Raw genomic sequence first — 20,101 nt, 5'->3', positions numbered from 1 at the left:
AACGTTCTGTTCTCTAATTTAGGCAAACTGACGACATTGCATTTTGATGCACTATGTACCATAATAAAATTTCAAGAGTTGATTTGCCCCGTCTTTTAAAAAAACATTTTTTTTACTGTTCAACGTTGGGTAATAGTCGGTAATAGCTCGTCACTGTCACCTTTTACCCGGCCGTCCAATCACAGTGCAGGAGGGGTGGGACAAAAACTACACGATCAATCATCCCACTGGTACACCGACTGAACAACTATAATGGAGAAGTTAATACTGCTTCACTGCATTTTTATATTCAGTAATATTCTTCAAAATGAGACATTAGTAACGCATTACACACATGGATATTCTGTATCATAGCAACCAAAGTGTCTCAGCTTGAAAAACGCTGCACTTGCAAAGCTCTCAAGCGCCACCAGCTGGCCGTTTTCAGAACAGCACCAGGCGTTTTTTAGCTGGCTAAAAATGCTTTGATGGACACATGATCATTTAATATGTATTGCTAGGCATATGGTCAGTTAGTCTCTTTAGCATTTATGCAAAATACTGGAGCCAAACCTGAGAAAAAAGTCCAGAAGATTCCACAGCGTTCCTGCACATTATGAATGCGTGTGCACGTGTCCTATTTACAAATGTTTGGAATTCATTCATATACATGTTTAACTACCAAATCCGTGGTATACGAAGTGTTTGTGAATCTGGAGGAGAGTTTTCGTAAAGGTCCATTTCACACGCAAATTACTCCGAATTTGCTCATATATTTACGAAAGTTTCATGAATGAGGGCCATTATGTGTAAACGTGTCCCTAAACGGTGTGTAAAAAGCAAATAACATTGGCTGCTGTCCTTTCAAAGCTTAATTTTGTATTAAGTACAGTACATTTTATTAGAATTATTATGCAGTACTGTCATGCTATATTATGGACTGTGTCATGCTTTGATGTGTGACCTGAATATAAACATGATCTAAACACATAAATCAATACTGTTAGCAGTGTGGACTCAACCAAATGACTTTCAATGAAGGATCCATTTACAGGAAAGACAATATAAGGGAATGAATGACTTGATGCTGTTTGAGTGTTTAATGATGTCTAATGATGATGTCATGAGTGTCTAATGATGACATCATCAGTGTTTAATGATGATTTCACAAGTGTTTAATGATGATGTCATGAGTGTTTAATGATGATGTCATGAGTGTCTAATGATGATGTCATGAGTGTTTAATGATGATGGCACGAGTGTTTAATGATGATGTCACAAGTGTTTAATGATGATGTCATGAGTGTTTAACGATGTCATGAGTGTTGGAAAACCACTAGCCACAGTGGCTGGTGAGCAAAAAAGTTAATGTCAAGCCCTGGGCATAAACATTAGTTTCCATAGTCATAAAGTTTGATTAAGAGCTCAGATATTAAAAACTGTTTTATTGTTTAGTCATGGCAGTATTTGGCATGCTCCTTGTCTTTTATTTCATAGTCAAATTTAAATGTCCTGGAAAATGATGCTGAAAAACAGTGGAAACCCTGGCTTCAACAGAATAAGTGAAATGAGAATGTGTGTTTATTCTGTTCCTCAGTGTTAGATCCACAGAAGAAGAGGAAACACACTCACATCATCGCGTTTGGTATTGGATCATAAACACATGTTCACTAGTTCAGTTTCTCCGTGCTTTTCAAAAAATATGCGGGAAACTGGCGTATTGATATTCAAACATTTCTCCGGGAAAACTCAAACCTATTGTTGCTGTTGTTTCAGCCAATAACAGTGAAGCAACTCTCCGTTTGGCCAATGAGCGTGCCCGGCTGGGCGGAGCGACAGATTCAGTGTGTGTGTGTGTGTGTGTGTGTGTGTGTGTGTGTGTGTGTGTGTGTGTGTGTGTGTGTGTGTGTTAGAGAGAGAGAGAGAGAGAGAGAGAGAGAGAGAGAGAGTAAAGAACTATAAAGAAAACCCCTCGCTGTAAGGAAAGGAACGCAATGGCCCTGATCGCCAACAGCAAAGGGACCGGCCGGACCGATCCTCAGAGCGGGGTCCGGGGAGACGGGGTCCGGGGAGACGGGATCCGGGGAGACGGGCCCCTCTATAACACCGCGGACATGCAGCCGAGGGACACAGAGTTCAGCACACACGGGCTCCCGAGAGCTTTCCTTCATAGTTTGAGAACTTTATTCGATATCCTGGACGACGGAAGGCGGGGTTACGTTCACCTGTCCGAGATCGAGAGCCGGTGGCGCGGCGCGGAGGCGCGGGATTTACCGGCGGGGGTTCTGGAGAGTCTGAGGCGGGTGGCTCCGCGTCACGGGTGCCTAACCTTCGAGCGGTTCGTCGCGGGACTGAGATACTCGATGTTCAATCCCGAGAACGGCAGCAAACCGCTGGCCTCGAACCACCGTCAGAGAACCGGCGCGGAGTGTAAAGTTCGGCCGCTCGGACCGAGTAACGGAATAAACACCGTCCACAGTCGGAACAGGCGCGAGGGCTCCGTGTATTCAGACAAACACTGCGACTCTTCCCGTTACTCGGGGGGTTCGGGCAGATCCGATCAGATCCACATCGAGCACAACGCGCATCACGTCCGATCGACTGAATCTTCCGATGGCCCAAACACAGGTGAGATGATCAGTTCCCTTTCACTGAGGTCACCGGGACCCTCAGGGTCAGGGGTCACTGCAGCCCAAGGTCAGGGGTCACTGCAGCCCAGGGTCAGGGTTACTCTATAAAGATGGGAGATTTCTACAGATACACATGGTAAATAATCCCGTGCAGGAGCTAAATGTTGAAACACTTCTATGAGAGAAGCTTCTGATGGTGTGTGTGTGTGTGTGTGTGTGTGTGTGTGTGAGCTGTCAGCCTTTCAATCCTTCACAATGACAGGAATGTTTGGCATGAGCGTTTAGTGCCGAACCCTTCACATACAGCAGTAACTGCCAACACACACACACACACACACACACACACACACACACACACACACACACACACACTCACACATGTTTGTTTTTGTGAAATGTGAGGACATTCCATAGGCGTAATGGTTTTTATACCGTACACACCGTATTTTCTATCCCCTTACACTGACCCTAAACCTACCCATCACACACACACACACACACACACACACACACACACACACACACACACACACTGCCCCTGCCCCTAAACCTAACCCTCACAGGAGACTGTGCAGTTCACTTTCTGTGAAAAAAAACTTGTTCTGTATGATTTATAAGCATTTTGAAAAGTGAGGACATGGGGAACGTCCTCATATTTCACCCTCTTTTTGTAATACCCATGTCATTATACACATTTGTGTCCTGATATTTCACAAAAACATGCCCACTCACTCACTCACTCACTCACTCACTCACTCTCTCTCTCTCTCTCTCTCTCTCTCTCTCTCTCTCTCTCTCTCTCTCTCTCCCACACATGCACTAACACTCTCTCTCTCTCTCACACACACACACACACACACACACACACACACACACACACACACACACACACACACTGTACACCATCAGTGTAAAACAACTTGATCAATTCATTCAATGTTTTTGTTAGGGTTAGGGTTCTGTATGTTTTGTTAGGGTTCTGTATGTTTTGTTAGGGTTAGGGTTCTGTATGTTTCGTTAGGGTTAGGGTTCTGTATGTTTTGTTAGGGTTTGGATTCTGTATGTTTTGTTAGGGTTAGGGTTCTGCATGTTTTGTTAGGGTTAGGGTTCTGTATGTTTTGTTAGGGTTAGGGTTCTGTATGTTTCGTTAGGGTTAGGGTTCTGTATGTTTTGTTAGGGTTTGGATTCTGTATGTTTTGTTAGGGTTAGGGTTCTGCATGTTTTGTTAGGGTTAGGGTTCTGTATGTTTCGTTAGGGTTATGGTTCTGTATGTTTTGTTAGGGTTATGGTTCTGTATGTTTTGTTAGGGTTATGGTTTTGTATGTTTTGTTAGGGTTATGGTTCTGTATGTTTCGTTAGGGTTAGGGTTCTGTATGTTTTGTTAGGGTTTGGGTTCTGTATGTTTTGTTAGGGTTAGGGTTCTGCATGTTTCGTTAGGGTTAGGGTTCTGTATGTTTTGTTAGGGTTAGGGTTCTGTATGTTTCGTTAGGGTTATGGTTCTGTATGTTTTGTTAGGGTTAGTGTTCTGTATGTTTTGTTAGGGTTAGGGTTCTGTATGTTTTGTTAGGGTTAGTGTTCTGTATGTTTCCTTAGGGTTACGGTTCTGTATGTTTTGTTAGGGGTAGGGTTCTGTATGTTTTGTTAGGGTTAGGGTTCTGTATGTTTTGTTAGGGTTAGGGTTCTTTATGTTTTGTTAGGGTTAGGGTTCTTTATGTTAGGGTTAGGGTTCTGTAAGTTTTGTTAGGGTTAGGGTTCTGTATGTTTTGTTAGGGTTAGGGTTCTGTATGTTTTGTTAGGGTTAAGGTTCTGCATGTTTTGTTAGGGTTCTGTATGTTTTGTTAGGGTTAGGGTTCTGTATGTTTTGTTAGGGTTAGGGTTCTGTATGTTTTGTTAGGGTTAAGGTTCTGTATGTTTTGTTAGGGTTAGGGTTCTGTATGTTTTGTTAGGGTTAAGGTTCTGCATGTTTTGTTAGGGTTCTGTATGTTTTGTTAGGGTTAGGGTTCTGTATGTTTTGTTAGGGTTAGGGTTCTGTATGTTTTGTTAGGGGTAGGGTTCTGTATGTTTTGTTAGGGTTAGGGTTCTGTATGTTTTGTTAGGGTTAGGGTTCTTTATGTTTTGTTTGGGTTAGGGTTCTTTATGTTAGGGTTAGGGTTCTGTAAGTTTTGTTAGGGTTAGGGTTCTGTATGTTTTGTTAGGGTTAGGGTTCTGTATGTTTTGTTAGGGTTAAGGTTCTGCATGTTTTGTTAGGGTTCTGTATGTTTTGTTAGGGTTAGGGTTCTGTATGTTTTGTTAGGGTTAGGGTTCTGTATGTTTTGTTAGGGTTAGGGTTCTGTATGTTTTGTTAGGGTTAAGGTTCTGTATGTTTTGTTAGGGTTAGGGTTCTGTATGTTTTGTTAGGGTTAGGGCTCTGTATGTTTTGTTAGGGTTTGGGTTCTGTATGTTTTGTTAGGGTTAAGGTTCTGCATGTTTTGTTAGGGTTAGGGTTAGGGTTCTGTATGTTTTGTTAGGGTTAGGGTTCTGTATGTTTTGTTAGGGTTAAGGTTCTGCATGTTTTGTTAGGGTTCTGTATGTTTTGTTAGGGTTAGGGTTCTGTATGTTTTGTTAGGGTTAAGGTTCTGCATGTTTTGTTAGGGTTCTGTATGTTTTGTTAGGGTTAGGGTTCTGTATGTTTTGTTAGGGTTAGGGTTCTGTATGTTTTGTTAGGGTTAGGGTTCTGTATGTTTTGTTAGGGTTCTGTATGTTTAGGGTTAGGGTTAGGGTTCTGTATGTTTTGTTAGGGTTCTGTATGTTTAGGGTTAGGGTTAGGGTTCTGTATGTTTTGTTAGGGTTAGGGTTCTTTATGTTAGGGTTAGGGTTCTGTATGTTTTGTTAGGGTTAGGGTTCTGTATGTTTTGTTAGGGTTAGGGTTCTGTATGTTTAGGGTTAGGGTTAGGGTTCTGTATGTTTTGTTAGGGTTAGGGTTCTGTATGTTTTGTTAGGGTTAGGGTTCTGTATGTTTTGTTAGGGTTAGGGTTCTGTATGTTTTGTTAGGGTTAGGGTTCTGTATGTTTTGTTAGGGTTAGGGTTCTGTATGTTTTGTTAGGGTTAGGGTTCTGTATGTTTAGGGTTAGGGTTAGGGTTCTGTATGTTTTGTTACTATAACAGTTGTTTGGAGCTGCAGCTCTTAATGCACACAATCGGCTGTGAATCAGTTTCTTTAGTTTCATCAAACAGCTCTGATGTAAATGATTATTGATTGTGCAGAGAACACTAAAGAAAAGCGAGGTGTGTGTGTGTGTGTGTGTGTGTGTGTGTGTGTGTGTGTGTGTGTCTGAAAGACTGATCTGGCGATAGATGTGATGATCCTCCGTCTGAGCCAGAAATCTGTGCCTGATTAAAGTGATGTCATTTCCTCGCCCGCGTGTCCAAACCTGTGTGACGTGACTTTCTTCTGTAAAACAATATATAGTTAAGGTTAAAGGCCTGCTCACACCGAGGAGTTTAGAGTTGGTTAATTGAAATAGTTTAATAGCTGATATATACTTGAATCAAATATTTACGACATTTTTGACTTTATGACTCACAAAAAAATCTAAATGAATTTTAATTCAAAAACGAAATGCATGCTCATCATAAAAATGCATATTCATGAAGTCATTATTATATATATATCCTCCTTCTACTTTGCAGATCTAATTCCAGGAAAGGTCAATATAAAGCTGAGTAGAGTTTAAGAGTATAACCAAACACTGAAGTATTTAATGTACCAGTGAACCTTTGTCACGTCAAGCCTTTAAAGCATTTCAATCCTCTTAGAATTAGAGCCGAGTTCCTTTAAAACCCACTTTTCATTTTGTAAAGAAAATTTTTTCAGAGTTAAATCTGCAGCTCTCAACACAGCCTGAGCTAAAGATAACACACCTGGATATTTCTATCTATTAATATAATATTCCCATTCAAGACCGCAGAAAAAAAACACCTGTTTCCGACTCTATTCCACACTTGTAGGAATCTCTAACTTAAAACTATATCACAATATTTTCTGGTATTGTTTGTGATAACGATATCAATGATGATAAAGATATAGCTCTATTCAGCACTAAATAGTTTTTGGCTACACGTGAGAGCCGCACACATTCTTCAGAAACACACACACACTGATCTAAAGTAAAGCGTCCCCGTCATCAGATACGCTCCTATAATAAACTCTTTACATATAAAAGAAGAACCGACTCATAAACACCAGCAGAAAGTTGCAGAAATACTTTTCTTCTGTAAAAGTGCAGATCATGTTAAAATAGTGCGACTGTGCTGAAAACATCACACAATAATAATTACACAGATTCTGCATTTATTCATACTCTTATAGTGTGAACAGCGAAAGTTAAACCCCAAGCATGTTTTCAGATTGAACTGATTTGCTGAAATCAAACAGTATTGGGTGAGCGCCGGCCAATGAGATCGCTCTGCATCAGTTTATGGTAGGGATGCTCCAATGCTTCACTGATTTCTACGGTCTTTGATCACTGTTAAGCTTTTTTCAGAAAAAAAAAATACTATAGATGTTGCCTTTATTATATTTTTTGTTACATTTGTATGGTAATTATGTAATGTAATGTAACTATTGTTTTAACAGGGTACTAAATAATCACAAAAAATATTCATTATACAGTGAACATTTTAATATGCCTTTAAAATGGGTTTCTGCATATCAGGACACTTAATAGGGCTGGGCGATATTAGATTAGATTAGATTAGATTAGATTAGATTAGATTAGATTAGATTAGATTAGATTAGATTCAACTTTATTGTAATTACACAAGTACAAGAACAAGGCAACGAAATGCAGTTTCGATATGGCCAAAAAAATCATATCTCTGTATTTATTTTAATAATAATTTTATTTCACATCCTGCCCAATGATATCACATCACAGTATAGTTATTTTTGCTTTAAATAAGCTTTAATAACCCTAACCCTATACCATTGAAATGTCATAATTCTTGTCACCATTTTCAATATCATTAAAAAAAACTCTCAAGCTTGAAGACAAGTAAACATATTTGTTTGAAATATTTTCTGTACTGCATGTTTCAGATGAACCGTAAAAGACTGCCACTAAAACAGCCACAAATGCGACTAAATAATAACGTTTGCATAAGTCATTTTAGATCTAGTCGTCACTTTCAACAGTTGGCTAAACCTGTTCTTCCTGTGTAAACCAACAAACCCAGTTCCTAAAAGAGATTCACGTCGCAGCTTGTTCTTGCTCGTGGGTTAACCAGTTCAGATTCAGTGCAACTCACAACATTACTGAGGTCACAACTGACCCACACTAACAACTGACCTAACCCTAACTCACAACATTACTGAGGTCACAACTGACCCACACTAACAACTGACCTAACCCTAACTCACAACATTACTGAGGTCACACTGACCCACGCTAACAACTGACCTAACCCTAACTCACAACATTACTGAGGTCACAACTGACCCACGCTAACAACTGACCTAACCCTAACTCACAACATTACTGAGGTCACAACTGACCCACACTAACAACTGACCTAACCCTAACTCACAACATTACTGAGGTCACAACTGACCCACATTAACAACTGACCTAACCCTAACTCACAACATTACTGAGGTCACAACTGACCCACACTAACAACTGACCTAACCCTAACTCACAACATTACTGAGGTCACAACTGACCCACATTAACAACTGACCTAACCCTAACTCACAACATTACTGAGGTCACAACTGACCCACATTAACAACTGACCTAACCCTAACTCACAACATTACTGAGGTCACAACTGACCCACATTAACAACTGACCTAACCCTAACTCACAACATTACTGAGGTCACAACTGACCCACGCCAACAACTGACCTAACCCTAACTCACAACATTACTGTGGTCACAACTGACCCACACTAACAACTGACATAACCCTAACTCACAACATTACTGAGGTCACAACTGACCCACACTAACAACTGACCTAACCCTAACTCACAACATTACTGAGGTCACACTGACCCACACTAACAACTGACCTAACCCTAACTCACAACATTACTGAGGTCACAACTGACCCACATTAACAACTGACCTAACCCTAACTCACAACATTACTGAGGTCACAACTGACCCACGCCAACAACTGACCTAACTCTAACTCACAACATTACTGAGGTCACAACTGACCCACATTAACAACTGACCTAACCCTAACTCACAACATTACTGAGGTCACAACTGACCCACGCCAACAACTGACCTAACTCTAACTCACAACATTACTGAGGTCACAACTGACCCACATTAACAACTGACCTAACCCTAACTCACAACATTACTGAGGTCACAACTGACCCACATTAACAACTGACCTAACCCTAACTCACAACATTACTGAGGTCACAACTGACCCACACTAACAACTGACCTAACCCTAACTCACAACATTACTGAGGTCACACTGACCCACGCCAACAACTGACCTAACCCTAACTCACAACATTACTGAGGTCACAACTGACCCACACTAACAACTGACCTAACCCTAACTCACAACATTACTGAGGTCACAACTGACCCACACTAACAACTGACCTAACCCTAACTCACAACATTACTGTGGTCACAACTGACCCACGCCAACAACTGACCTAACCCTAACTCACAACATTACTGAGGTCACAACTGACCCACACTAACAACTGACCTAACCCTAACTCACAACATTACTGAGGTCACAACTGACCCACACTAACAACTGACCTAACCCTAACTCACAACATTACTGAGGTCACAACTGACCCACATTAACAACTGACCTAACCCTAACTCACAACATTACTGAGGTCACAACTGACCCACGCTAACAACTGACCTAACTCTAACTCGACTAGATCATTACTGAGGTCACAACTGACCCACACTAACAACTGACCTAACCCTAACTCACAACATTACTGAGGTCACAACTGACCCACGCTAACAACTGACCTAACCCTAACTCACAACATTACTGAGGTCACAACTGACCCACACTAACAACTGACCTAACTCTAACTCACAACATTACTGAGGTCACAACTGACCCACACTAACAACTGACCTAACCCTAACTCACAACATTACTGAGGTCACAACTGACCCACACTAACAACTGACCTAACTCTAACTCACAACATTACTGAGGTCACAACTGACCCACACTAACAACTGACCTAACCCTAACTCACAACATTACTGAGGTCACAACTGACCCACACTAACAACTGACCTAACTCTAACTCACAACATTACTGAGGTCACAACTGACCCACACTAACAACTGACCTAACCCTAACTAACAACATTACTGAGGTCACAACTGACCCACACTAACAACTGACCTAACCCTAACTCACAACATTACTGAGGTTACAACTGACCCACACTAACAACTGACCTAACCCTAACTCACAACATTACTGAGGTCACAACTGACCCACATTAACAACTGACCTAACCCTAACTCACAACATTACTGAGGTCACAACTGACCCACATTAACAACTGACCTAACTCTAACTCACAACATTACTGAGGTCACAACTGACCCACACTAACAACTGACCTAACCCTAACTCACAACATTACTGAGGTCACAACTGACCCACGCTAACAACTGACCTAACCCTAACTCACAACATTACTGAGGTCACAACTGACCCACACTAACAACTGACCTAACCCTAACTCACAACATTACTGAGGTCACAACTGACCCACACTAACAACTGACCTAACCCTAACTCACAACATTACTGAGGTCACAACTGACCCACGCTAACAACTGACCTAACCCTAACTCACAACATTACTGAGGTCACAACTGACCCACACTAACAACTGACCTAACCCTAACTCACAACATTACTGAGGTCACACTGACCCACACTAACAACTGACCTAACCCTAACTCGACTAGATCATTACTGAGGTCACAACTGACCCACACTAACAACTGACCTAACCCTAACTCACAACATTACTGAGGTCACAACTAACTCTAACTGAACTGAGTCCTTTCAGTGACCTTTGATTCACAATGAACCAAGAACCTTTACTATGATTTATGCTTGATGAGGCTTAACTCTTAAAGGCGGCATGAAATCAAATTTTACAATTCGTATTTTTATATTAATATTGTAGTGTTTACTATAACTGATTTATCTGTGCACTTCATTATTTTTTAAAAATTAATTTACCCTTATAATCTTTAATCAAATATGTTAACTTTCCCTCCCCCATCGAAACAACCTCTCTTCTCTCCTGGTCATGTGCTATGGTGCGAGGGCGTGGCTATGGCGTGAGGGCGGGGTTATGGTGTGAGGGTGGGGCTATGGCGTGAGGGCGGGGCTATGGCGTGAGGGCGGGGCTATGGTATGAGGGTGGGGCTATGGCGTGAGGGCGGGGCTATGGTGTGAGGGCGGGGCTATGGTATGAGGGTGGGGCTATGGCGTGAGGGCGGGGCTATGGCGTGAGGGTGGGGCTATGGCGTGAGGGTGGGGATATGGCGTGAGGTCAGGGCTATGTTGTGAGGGTGGGGCTATGGCGTGAGGGCAGGGCTATGGCGTGAGGGCGGGGCTATGGCGTGAGGGCGGGGTTATCGCCCCGTCTCGTTTCTGCACCTCCTCTCAGAAACATGTCACTGATCGTGGTTAGGTGCATTTTTCTCGGTATACACAATACCTTCTTCAAGAAGGACTTGAGGCAAAAAGAGAGAAATATATGAGAAATAAAAGCTTTTTTTAATGTAAAAATTACTCAATATAGTCGGACGAACAGCTTATCGTGACGGCTCGCACTGAGGAATGCAGCGTGTGAACGCGCTTACGGGGATATAAGCGGAGAGCTGAGAAAAAAGCTTTACAGAAATAAAGCCATAAAAGGCTTAAAATAAGTAAAATCTGTAGCATAAACCAGCGAAAAGTGAGGAAATATACTCAGTAACATTTATGTAGAAAAGATTTAGAGAGAAAATACATTTATTTAGGAGATAGATCGAGTTTTTCTCCACAACTGAGTGCAAACTTCAAATCTGCCTCCATTTTGTTAGCAACGCCCAACTTCCAACGATCCAATCAATTCCCGAAGGACGAAATCAAGCCTCGCCCTACATTTTACTAATTTCAGAAACCATTTCACTTCGATATACGTCACAATAAGGAGAAAAAGACGATCTCAACTTCCGTTTCATGCCGACTTTAAGGCTATTTAATGATTAGTTGTTCATATGACAACATTCAGTCAAAGGGACACATTTACAACAGAGTTGTAAAAAAAACAATCTAGTTGGTTATTGTTTGCCATAATGATGTGTAGATTGTAAAGTTGAATCAGCTCCACTGTAAGGGAAACTTATTTTGCGGTGAGTGGAACAATAATCTCCAAACAGGCTCAAATATTCTTACCAAACAGAGTGACATTGATATTACACAAGCATCATATTCATATTTGTCTTATAGAAACAGACTTTAACTATTAAAACAGTATTTGTCTTAAATCATCACGGTCGCTCCACCATGGCAGTGATGTGGTAAACCAGCTCAACTGAACGGAGGTGCTTTTATTCTAGAGTTGTTAATTGTGTAGTTGTGATTGTGAGACTGAATGTTGTTGATGTGCTGTGTGTTTCCTCTCCCAGTGGAGAGCCTGGCTCTGCCTCGCTCACGGAGCGACTCGACGACGGGCTTCACGAGGTCACGCCGGCACACGAGGAGCCGAGATCCACAGCGCCGCCACACCATCACTAACGGAGTCGATTATGGGATGGTACAGGAGATTTGTTTTTATAATGTTTGTACACATTTCACTTTATTTACCATTATTTTATGTTATTTCTGAATTTCATAAAATGCGGTAAAAGGAAAAGTCATACGGGTAAATCAAATTCAGCCTATTGATATTTATCATAGACAGGCTGTAAGAGAGGCACATTCAACTTTAAGGAAATGACTGTATATCACCTATTATTAAATCAAGAATTTCAAACGTTTGCCTTCTGGGCGCCATCTGAGGGAAGAACAGGTGGAAGAACAGAGGGATGGTTAAACTGATGTTAAAGGGTTAGTTCACCCAAAAATGAAAATTCTGTCATTAATTCCGAAGATGAACGGAGGTCTGACGGGTGTCGAACGACATGAGGGTAAGTAATTAATGACAGAATTTTCATTTTTGGGTGAACTAACCCTTTAACTAATGAACCTTATTGTAAAGTGCTACCATAGACAGTAAAAGAAATGGTTGAGCGACTCAACTTCAACGGAGATAATTGAAATCAGATAGAAGCATCTCTTCCTGAAGTCTGATGTCCTGCAGCCTCAGACTGAGCTGGACGACGGAGATGTGACGTGATCAGCCTGTCCCACAGTGGCAAGTCTTCTAGTAGTTGTGCAAAGTGAAATCTGAATCACCGAATCTTGCAGAGACAGAGAAAGTGAGCAGGAGCAACTTTTGATGAATGAAGCAGGATTTGGGACATCTCTATCTGCGTTTATGCCTCCAAGTCCCCCCGATTGCCTCATAGACAGTAAAGATTGCCTACGAGCTTCTCCTCGGGTCTATAGGGTCATTTGCTCAACAGCACGAAGGAGTCGCGTGGTCATGACGCAATCGTTAGCCTACTTTTTTACAAAAACGTTTTCTACAGGGCGATAGTATAAGATACAAGGTAATGGAGCCTTTTATACATTGTCGTGTTTGTTTAGAAATAAGCAATGGACGAATGGAGTCTTTAAACACCTCAGATGTAAAGATATTCCCTGTCAAAGTGAGGCCAAAATGAATGGGAGTCAATGGGATGCTAACACCAGGGGCCTCATTTATAAAACTTTGCGTAGGATTTGCGTCAGAAGTGGCGTACGGATGGAACATAGGACGTGCGTACGCACAGAAATATTCAGATTTATAAAACCGTGCGCACGCACATCCTACGCAGTTTTCCCTTAATAAATCACAATCAATTCTAAATGTAGCGCAGCTTTTGCGGCTTCATGTCACGCCCATAGTTGCCCATAAATAGTCTGTGAAACGCCCACAAGTTAATATTCATCGATTGCGAAATCATGGCAAACACAGAGAGGAAATCAAAAAAACGTAACTTCACTCAATGTGAAGTAGAAGTTTATCGTTGGCGAGGTAGAAAAGAGGAGAAAGTGTTGTTTGGAGGGCACAGTGTGGGCATTACTGATGCCAAAAAGACACTTGAGGTGCAAAAGGTTGCAGACGCCGTAAATGCTGTAGCCTCACAACCTCAGACCATTGCGAAATAAAAAAGAAATGGTTGGACATCAAAGTTGAGGTAAAAAAGCGTCTAGCGCTCCATCGCCAGAGTGTGTCTGCCACGGGTGGGGAAGGGGACACCGGAGCTGAGCCTCTTGATGAGAAACTGGCGGCAATTATTGGGGAATCCCTATTAATCCCTATCCCTATTATCTACGTGGAAATGGGAAATAGTTCAGTGCAAATGTAATTTCTTGCAGCTTTCTGAATGGTTGAGACATACGTCATACGTTATTTTATCAAAAATAAAACAAACTAAAGGCATATGCATGAATACCATGATTCCGTAGCTGATGAAGAAATTTTTACTATGAAAACAACTTTCCCCAGTGGACAATTAATACATCTATCTATCTATCTATCTATCTATCTATCTATCTATCTATCTATCTATCTATCTATCTATCTATCTATCTATCTATCTATCTATCTATCTATCTATCTATCTATCTATCTATCTATCTATCTATCTATCTATCTATCTATCTATCTATCTATCTATCTATCTATCTATCTATCTATCTATCTATCTATCTCCCAAATTATCTATCTATCAGTCAATCTAATTGCATCTATATCTGCTCCGCCAGACGGACACATTGACGAGAATATCAGTTTTGTACATTATTTCATTCTGTTTACCATATTAATATGCATCCTTTCCTGTCATTCAGACCTGCAACACATTTCAAAAAAAGTTGGGACAGAATCAATTTAGGGCTAGTAATGAGGTAAAATGGTTAAATAGTGATGTGATTTGAAACAGGTGATGTCAACAGGTGATTGTAATTATGATTTGATACAAAAGCAGCATCCAAGAAAGGTCTAATCCTTTAGGAGCAAAGATGGGCCGAGGATCGCCAGTTTGCCAACAAATACGTGATTGAACTATTGAAATGTTTAAAAACAATGTTCCTCAAAGAAAGATAGGAAGAGATTTGGATATTTCACATTCAACAGTGCATAACATAATTAAAAGATTCAAGGAATCTGGAGGAATTTCAGTGCGTAAAGGACAAGGGCGCAAGCCTAAGCTGAACAACCGTGATCTCCGATCCCTCAGGCGGCACTGCATCAAGAATCGTCATCATCTAGAAGCCATATCACCACATGGGCTCAGGACTACTTTGGCAAACCTTTGTCAAGCACCACAATACGTAGTTACATCCACAAATGCCAGTTAAAACTGTACTGTGCCAAAAGGAAGCCCTATGTTAACAGTGTCCAGAAGCGCCGTCGACTTCTCTGGGCTCGGAGGCATCTGGGATGGACCATCACACAGTGGAAACGTGTACTGTGGTCAGATGAAGCAGTATTTCAGGTATTTTTTGGGAGGAATGGACGCCGTGTGCTCCAGACCAAAGAAGAAAAGGATCATCCAGACTGTTACCAGCAACAAGTCCAGAAGCCAGGGTCTGTCATGGTATGGGGTTGTGTCAGTGCCCTTGGCAAAGGTAACTTGCACTTCTGTGAAGGCTCCATTAATGCTGAAAAGTACATCGAGATTTTGGAGCATAATATGCTGCCTTCAAGAAGACATCTTTTCCAGGGACGTCCATGCATATTTCAACAAGACAATGCAAAAGCACATTCTGCACACATTCTGCAGTCCTGGCTGCGGAGGAAGAGGGTTCGGGTACTTGACTGGCCTGCCTCAGTCCCGACCTGTCTCCAATAGAGAATGTGGACAACGAAGACCCCGAACTGTTGCCCACCTTAAGACTTGTTTGCAGGAAGAATGGGACAAAATTACACCTGAAACACTTCATCACTTGGTGTCTTCAGTCCCTAAACGTCTTTTAAGTGTTGTGAAAAGGAATGGCAACATTACAAAGTGGTAAATGCTTTACTGTCCCAACTTTTTTTGAAATGTGTTGCAGGTCTGAATGACAGGAAAGGATGCATATTTACAAATGACATGAAGTTGACCAGACAAAACATGAAATATTTTGTGTTTATATTGTCTGCAATGAAATACGAGTTAAAGTAAATTTAGAAATCACTTCTTTTTTTATTATTTGCGTTTTCCATACTGTCCCAACTTTTTCTGATTTGGGGTTGTATATATATATGTATATATATACAATATATATTCTTTAAAATACAGTTTAAAAAAAGACCAAGCATTGGATCTGCGTCAGAGCGCCAGCGCGTCCACGGATCGATGGCAGGGCGGTCAGAGCGAAGTGTGAGGCTCTCGCTGTAACCCTTTCTGTCCATCATGCCAAGTGTCTGAAAGCGTTGACTCTGCAGATGTCAGATGACCGTGGCTGTGGTCAGTCTGAAGCCCCTCCTCTCATCTGTCTCTCTCCTGCTGCTGTCGCTCTGAGTCTGTCGTTCGGGTCTCCTGTCGCTCTGTCCCTCCTCTCATCTGTCTCTCTCTCGCTGCTGTCGCTCTGAGTCTGTCGTTCGGGTCTCCTGTCGCTCTGTCCCTCCTCTCATCTGTCTCTCTCTCGCTGCTGTCGCTCTGAGTCTGGGTTCGGGTCTCCCTCCTCCTCATGGTGGTCAGTCGGCTCGGGCCCCGGGGCCTGGAGGCTGCGGTGTGGGCCGCTTACACCAGCGTCTTCATCCCTCTGAGCAGCAGCCTGTTCTCCAGCAGAGCCCTGCACTTCTACCTCTGGGTGAGTGACAGACGGAGGACGGGTGTGTGGGATGGTGTTTACTCTGCTGTTCTTTCTTCTACAATGGCCGTTTACTCTGACTTGAATCATCTGTTCTGCTAAACTTTCCTCATGTTTTAGTATTTGAAGAGGACCGTGTTAATGCGATGTGTCGCTCTTGTCCCTCATGTGGCGTTCACATGGGTTCTCTTGTAACAGCGGTTGTGTCCGTCTCTATACAAAGAGGAATTTCCCTGTCGCCGGCCCTCCACACACACACACACACACACACACACACGGCTCAAAGCCTCACCCCTCCCTTTATTCCCTCTGTTTCACTCACGGGCCGCTTTAAAAACCGTTGAGACGGCAGTTCATCGTTCTAAAACTGGAGCTTGATGAGAGCTGCTCTAAATTAAACACGTTCAAGCGTTTCCTAAAGCTGTTGTTTCCCTCTTTTTAAAACTTCTACTAAAGTATTTACCTCAGAATGTGCTAACGTCTGTAATCTCCCCCCTCTGCTCATCATGTTCTTTTTTGCTCATAATATGCTATATAGCATTGCCTGCATGGTTACATTCACTATATTTATTTTCATAGCCTTCAATATGAACATTGTAGGACCATTGAGCAGGATGTAAAATACATTTGACAAAAATAAATACCTATTTTTTAAAAATCCATTTATAAAAACGTAGAAAATATTGAGATATATACCATATATTGTCAAGATATGATTTTTGTCCATATCGCCCAGCCCGAGCGAGTAGCCGGTGAAGACGACAGCACACACACCCTAAACCGAAGCGCTGTGGTGTGTTCACAAACACACACACACCTGGACACCGATCACACGGCTCTTGTGTTCACACACACACACACACACACACACACACACACACACACACACACACACACACACACACACACACACACACACTCACACACACACACACACACACACACACACACACACACCCTAAACTGAAGCGCTGTGGTGTGTTCACATCCAACACACACACCTGGACACCGATCACACGGCTCTTGTGTTCACACATACACACACACACACACACACTCGTTTGTTTTTGTGAAATGTGAGGACATTCCATAGGCGTAATGGTTTTTATACTGTACAAACCGTATTTTCTATCCCCTTACACTGCCCCTAAACCTAGCCCTCACAGGAGACTGTGCAGTTCACTTTCTGTGAAAAAAAACTTGTTCTGTGTGATTTATGAGCATTTTGAAAAGTGAGGACATGGGGAACGTCCTCATATTTCACCCTCTTTTTGTAATACCCATGTCATTATACACATTTGTGTCCTGATATTTCACGAAAACATGCCCACACACACTCACACACACACACACACACACACACCCTAAACTGAAGCGCTGTGGTGTGTTCACATCCAACACACACACCTGGACACCGATCACACGGCTCTTGTGTTCACACACACACACACACACACACACACACCTGGACACCGATCACACGGCTCTTGTGTTCACACACACACACACACACACACCTGGACACCGATCACACGGCTCCTGTGTTCACACTCACACACACACACACACACACCTGGACACCGATCACACGGCTCTTGTGTTCACACTCACACACACACACACACACACACACACCTGGACACCGATCACACGGCTCTTGTGTTCACACACACACACACACACCTGGACACCGATCACACGGCTCTTGTGTTCACACTCACACACACACACACACACACACACACCTGGACACCGATCACACGGCTCTTGTGTTCACACTCACACACACACACACACACACACACACACACACACCTGGACACCGATCACACGGCTCTTGTGTTCACACTCACACACACACACACACACCTGGACACCGATCACACGGCTCCTGTGTTCACACTCACACACACACACACACACACACACACCTGGACACCGATCACACGGCTCCTGTGTTCACTTCCACTGCTCGAGTGTGGAAGGATCACTCCGTTTATGAAATGCCAGTAAGACAGGATGAACAGAAGAATGAGAAACAGATGACAGTGTGATGTTTGACATGTCATTTGATCAGTCACATTACACCCAGTTATGTGTGTTAGATTCTAACTTGTACTGAGCTCTGTTAGGTGTTGTCATGATGTCGAACATCTGCCAGATCTCCTGAAGATCTCGATCAGTTGAGCGGCGGAACGGTGGAATATCCTTCCGGTTTCCCTCAGATTAGTTTCATCGTTCATTCAGTGGTCAACTACTGTTGTTTTATTGTGCTTTATAAATACATTTTGATTTGTCAAGCGTTTACTTTTTGTATATCATTATTACACATAACACAGTGTGTTTTGATAATGTGTGAGTTTGTTCTTTATGTGTGTATACAGCATTAATGTTAATTTCTTCAGCCTTAAATGAGCAGCACTGTTTTCAGTGAACCGCTGTGTGTGTGTGTGTGTGTGTGTGTCAGCTGAAGCAGATGAAGGAGCTGGAGCAGGAGAAGGACTCTCTGCTGGCCGGGCTGGATGTGCTGGAGAGAGCCAGAGACTGGTACCAGACCCAGATCCACACCATCACTGAGACCCAGAGACACGTCGGCCAGAGCCGCCACTCCACCGTACGTCATGTTTCCTGTCCCTGGGTTAACACACACCATTGCTGTGAGACGTCTCATTCAAAACTACAGTCCAGGAAGTCTTCCAGTGGGAGGACGGACTGATTCCAGCGCTCTTTCTGATTTAACTTAAGAACACTTGAGGCTCATTACAGACAGAAAGACAGAGCTCTGGCTAAAGGCTAACATTTTCATTGCATTATAGTTGTGTGCGTGTGTGTGTGTGTGTGTGTGTTAGAACTGAACTGAGTTTGAAGATAATGGAAAACTTTTACAAGGAAAACTTGAAAATGCTGATTTGATTGCAGTGTTAGACGTAGATGAACAGTGAGTGTGTTTTCCTATGGTTATACAGATTCCCAGAAAGACAATTCCAGGGCTCAAATATTGATCGTCTTAATCAAAAAGCTCATCTCTGACACGTGTTGTGTTTCTTCAGGAGTTTTTGGCTGAATCTTGTCAGAGTCGGTTGGATGTTCTTCTGCCTAAACTACAGGAAGTGACGCGCTGCCTCAGGGATCTAATCTCCTGCTCTGGGAAGGTGTGTGTCCATCCTTTCACTCTGATATCAGTAGCCACGTTTACATGTGCACTTTTTTTGTCATTCCGATTGAAAGATTCGCTGGACTGTTTACATGAGCCGTTATCTAAACCCATCTGGTGTTCATGTGCTGACTTTAGATCGGGATCATTGTGACGTGAGCACAGTTTGTCTGTGCATCAGATTCGTAACGTTAGTATCGTGGATCAATAATTCTGTGTTGATCATTTTTATATTTATTTATTTTTCTGTGGGCGGACATGCAGTAGTTTAAACTAATTTATGTCCTATACAATGGCTATTTCAACAGCTGTGAATAATGAATGCGGAATCAATATTAATTCAATTCATTTATTTTGAAAAACACAAAATTAACTATAAAATG

The 20,101-nt window shown here is 42.3% G+C and overlaps 1 protein-coding gene across 1 annotated transcript in view; it reads left to right on the top strand.

Moving 5' to 3' along the window:
* Positions 1–1,808: 1,808 nt before the first annotated feature.
* sapcd2 (suppressor APC domain containing 2) overlaps positions 1,809–20,101 on the top strand; it is a 30,341-nt gene continuing 12,048 nt past the window's right edge. The window contains exons 1-4 of the mRNA XM_079816285.1: positions 1,809–2,607; positions 12,307–12,434; positions 19,032–19,178; positions 19,615–19,716. Of these exons, the coding sequence (XP_079672411.1) occupies positions 1,974–2,607; positions 12,307–12,434; positions 19,032–19,178; positions 19,615–19,716 (1,011 nt within the window). The 5' untranslated portion in view covers positions 1,809–1,973. The remainder of the gene's footprint in view (positions 2,608–12,306; positions 12,435–19,031; positions 19,179–19,614; positions 19,717–20,101) is intronic.

Source organism: Gobio gobio (genome assembly GCF_949357685.1).
Source record: "Gobio gobio genome assembly, chromosome: 4".
Taxonomy (NCBI): domain Eukaryota; kingdom Metazoa; phylum Chordata; class Actinopteri; order Cypriniformes; family Gobionidae; genus Gobio; species Gobio gobio.
This window is presented reverse-complemented; position numbering and strand designations above follow the sequence as displayed.